The 4,525-nt window shown below is 52.1% G+C and overlaps 1 protein-coding gene across 2 annotated transcripts in view; it reads left to right on the top strand.

The window, feature by feature from the left end:
- Window positions 1-543: 543 nt before the first annotated feature.
- Window positions 544-4,525, top strand: part of HM13 (histocompatibility (minor) 13) — a 56,646-nt gene continuing 52,664 nt past the window's right edge. For both annotated transcript variants that reach the window (XM_011960159.1, XM_011960152.1), the window contains exon 1: window positions 544-880. In XM_011960159.1, coding sequence (XP_011815549.1) covers window positions 698-880 — 183 coding nt within the window. In that variant the 5' untranslated portion in view covers window positions 544-697. The remainder of the gene's footprint in view (window positions 881-4,525) is intronic.

The raw sequence follows: 4,525 nt of genomic DNA, 5'->3' as shown, positions 1-4,525 counted from the left end.
AGTCTCGAACTCCTGACGTCAGGTGATTCACCCGCCTCAGCCTCCTAGAGTGCTGGGATTACAGGCGTGAGTGACTGTTCCCGGCCCATTTTACAGCCTTTTATTTTGTTCAGTTTCTTTATTGTCTTCCCAACGTCCCCCCACACACACTGCACTAAAATGCAAGCTTCACGAAGGCAAGGACGAACTTTTGTCTGTATTGTTCACCTTAGTGTCCCCAGAGCCTAGGACAGGCGTTGGCATATTGAGGGACACTCAATAAATACTTAAGGAGTGAATAAACAACTGAATACCCGATAAATGCATGTATGAATAAACACATTCTTAGTTATTCGGAATATGAAGATTTGCGGAGAGTGGACAGCCTGGGATTGAGGAGACTGGCTGAGACTGGGAAACGGGCATTCGGGCCCACCGCAGTGGTCCAGAGCCCCTGTCTGGACCACTAACAAAGTTGCTTAGCAACTCGCCGCCCGGCCCTCGGCCACCACTAGAGGGCGAGCGGGCGGGGAGACGTGCACGCGCACGCGCGTGCGTGCAAGCGTGTGTGCGCGCGTGCGCGGCGCGGGCTTGGGAGGGAGCACGTCACTTCCTGTTGCCTTAGGGGAACGTGGCTTTCCCTGCAGAGCAGTTGTCTCCGTCAGCGTCCCTGCTGCATCAACCGGAGCTGGAGTCGGATCGCGAGCGCACCCTCGCTATGGACTCGGCCCTCAGCGACCCGCATAACGGCAGCGCCGAGGCAGGCGGCCCCACCAACAGCACGACGCGGCCGCCTTCCACTCCCGAGGGCATCGCGCTGGCCTACGGCAGCCTCCTGCTCATGGCGCTGCTGCCCATCTTCTTCGGCGCCCTGCGCTCCGTACGCTGCGCCCGCGGCAAGGTAGGGTCAGCGGGAAAACCGGGCACTTTCCACCCCCATACCGAACACGGCCGACATGAGCCCTTCCTAGGCGGGACAGACACCTCCTCTCCCCGGACACTGAGTCTTCCCAGCCCTAATCATCGCCGTTCCCTCTATCTCGGGCCCACATTCCAGAGCTGGCATTTCCTGCCCCGGGATCTGGGCACCGACCCCCGACCAGGGTATGACACCTTCCCCAATAGGAACTTGCTTCTGCTCCTGACTCGGACTCTGACACTTCCCTCCCTGTGCATCATGCCGCAGCTGGGAACGCTGTCAGCCGGTCCCCCACTGCGACTCGGGCACTGATTGTTCTGAGCCTGTTGGGCCCAGCCAGACCAGCCCCATCTATACCTGATGGATACTGGTCCTCACAACTTACTGAATGGTAGAATTTCATGTCATCCCCAGTTAGGAACTCTGCCTCGGCCCACCCCAGGGCCCTTTCTACCATTCAGACCCATCCCTAGAGTCTGACTCCTGTGTCACTGGAATCTACGGCACCTTATGTGCTCTTAGTGCCCCCACACCTGGCCCTTGCCCCTGCCTCAAAAACAACGATCTCTCAGTCCCCGGTTTTTCACATCACTTTCTGGAACCATCCCAGTCAGCTAGCTCCTCAGAACCTGGCATCTTGATGCCTCTACTTTCCCACCAGGCATGGACGTCTTATTTTCCTGGCTTCCTCTCTCTAACTACCATCCAACCTTGGACATGGCCTAGTCAAAACCCAGACCTTGTTCCTAACGTGTAACCCTTTTCCTACCCAGCCTTTGACCCTACCTTAAAATAGCTTTTCTCCCTATACCTCCAAGACAATCCCCCCACCAAACTGGGCCTGCCTGCTGGGCCACTGTTGGCCCCTCTTGTGAGACTGGGCCAGACTCCATCCCTGGCCTTCCTCAACATCTGTCCCATTGGATACCTAGGAGGACTCCAGCACATTTCACCTTCTGCTTCCCCCTCCCCCTTCCCTGCGCCACTTCTTCCCTATATTAAGCCCTCTCTAGCCCGTTGTACCAATGGCTTCTCACTTCCTGGCACCCTCTCCCTTCCTCCACAGCCTCTTAATCTGCACCTCCCAGATGCTCCTCCCCCACCCAGACCTGAAGATGGACCTAAGTGGAAGCTGTCTTGCCCAAAGAGGGCAGGCCCACAAAGCAGCTGCCACTTTTGAAACTGCTGAAGCTGAGGTTCTCAAAACACTACCCAACTTGAGCAGTAGCTGAGGCCTGCCACCTTCCTTCCCCAAAAGCAGAGAACTCACTATTGGCTCTGTATGTGATCAGATATAAAGAAAGTAGTTAGGTAGGGCTTAGGCTGAGAGACTCAAACATGACTCCATTTTCCTTTTTATTTGGCTTTTTCTAAGCAGAGTTCAGGTGATATTAAGCCTCTCTACTATGCCTGTCAGGTAGACACTTAGTGTAGAGAGAAGTTCTGAGATAAACCAGGACAGAGGAGGCGAAGGACAGCTGGCATAAGGCTAGGCAGCTTGATCTGAGCTGCTCTCCAAACTGAGTAATTTTCCCTGGCACCTCCTGTAGGTGGATCACTAATCTCTGCAGAAAACACCTTCCAGGCATCAGTATTTCCTGAACTTCCACCACTGTCAGGGGTAAGGGAGGATTGCTGCAAAGATGAGTAGGTCAGAGCCCTGTCACCAAGGAATTCGGTAGCCTGGGTGAAAGAATAATAACTAGATCTGTGATTATAATACAAACAGTGCTACAAGGTTTAGGGAGAAAAATTGAGCACATCTGGGACCGTACAGGGAGGCTTTGTGCTAGAGGTAGGCCTGAACCTTGACGTAGAGATAGAATTTCAGCCAGGAGAAGGCATTCTAAGCAGAAGAAACCAGGTAAGCAGAGAGAGGCATGGAGGCAGGAGGCTACGAGGCAGTTCAGGAAATAGTGGAAGGTATGGTGTGGCTGGAACAGAGGGTATGGATAGGAGAAAGCCTTAGCCTCTGAATACCTCTCCCAAGCATCTCCTGCAGGGCAGCAGGGTGTGGAGGACTGTATGAATTTACAAACAGGACCTGACCATTAAGAGCCTGCCACCACCAATGACCCAGATGCTGTAAAACTTGCAAAACCTTTATGCCCTTTGATGCTCACAGCAACTGAGGTGGCAGGCAGAGCCAGTTTCATTATCCTCGTTGTACAGAAAAAGAAACTGAGAGTCAAAGACATGACTTCTGAAGATCACTCTGCCATTTCGGGGCAGAACCAGGTATGCCTAGTCCTAGTCCAGGGCTCTCTCCTAATACAGGCACCTTTAAAGACAAGCAGCATTGACCTAAGGAAAGGACAGGCCAAATGACTTCCTTTCCACCCTGAGTCGTTTCCCTGGTCATGTGAAAAGGAGAGAGAAGAGTTAGTGTGGGGACCCAGTTTTGATTTCCCACTAGTGTTAGACCCCAAAACCAGTTGGGAGAGAGGGAATGTGAGGACAGAATTCTCCCCAGGGGTCAAGGTGTCCATGACAGGCAGGGAAAATTGTGAAGTCATGGAGAGAAGAAGGTAGAGCCTCCAGGAGTATGTTGTGAAGAAGTAGCCTTGGGAGGAGCAGTCTCAGAGCAGCACACATCACTGTCAGAGGCCTACATCCCAGACAGAAGCGAATCTGGCCCAGGCAGTAGCTGCACATTGGTTTAGTAGCTGCACAGTAAACATTGGTTTAAAGGGCCCTCAGTGAACAGGACTGGGTGCCCGCTCTGGGCCAGGCTCTGGGCTGGGTACCAGGAGTTCCAGGGCAAAGAAGGCCAAGCCCTGCCCTCACTGAGCCCAGCCACCAAGGAGAAACAGACATGTGACTAGCCAAGTAAATAGAGTTCTCATAGGCCTCCTGGAGGGGGCAGCAGTTGTCTTTGCATGGATGGGGAGAGTCCAACAGGCAGAACAGGAGAAGGTGGGGTGGGGGACCACAAGATGTGTTCAGGGAGGCAGTGAGGAGTATGGTGTGAGCCCAGGAGAGGGGCTTGGATGTAGTGACAAGATGTTCAGGAAGCCTGTGGCCTTTCTGGGGAAGAGAATCCTGAAAGCAACCAGCGGTTAATCATTATTGTTACAAAAATACTATACACTTGTTAAAAAAAAAATCAAGCAGTGCAGAAGTATAAAGGAAAAGCCTCCTGGGCAGTATTCCTTGGAAGCAACCCAATTGGCTGTTGGGTATATAACCTTCAAGAATTTTTTCTATGTATACACAAACATTGTGTATGTGTCTGTGTATATAGACATATGTAAATTTATTTTTATAAAAATTGGATTATATAATACATATTTCTCTGCAACCTAATTTTTTTTTTTGGACGGAGTTTCACTCTTGTTGCCCAGGCTGGAGTGCAATGGCGTGATCTTGGCTTATTGCAACCTCCGCCTCCCAGGTTCAAACAATTCCCCTGCCTCAGCCTCCCGAGTAGCTGGGATTACAGGTATGCACCACCATGCCTGGCTAATTTTGTATTTTTAGTAGAGACAGGATTTCTCCATGTTGGTCAGGCTGGTCTCGAACTCCCGACCTCAGGTGATCCACCCTCCTCGGCCTCCCAAAGTGCTGGGATTACAGGCATGAGCCACCACACCCAGCAATTTTGTTTCTTTAACAATATGTTGGCCA

This window comes from Colobus angolensis, unplaced genomic scaffold (assembly GCF_000951035.1).
Source record: "Colobus angolensis palliatus isolate OR3802 unplaced genomic scaffold, Cang.pa_1.0 Scaffold114, whole genome shotgun sequence".
Classification (NCBI taxonomy): domain Eukaryota; kingdom Metazoa; phylum Chordata; class Mammalia; order Primates; family Cercopithecidae; genus Colobus; species Colobus angolensis.
The sequence above is the reverse complement of the archived record's forward strand: the minus strand, read 5'-3'. Positions and strand labels throughout refer to the sequence as shown.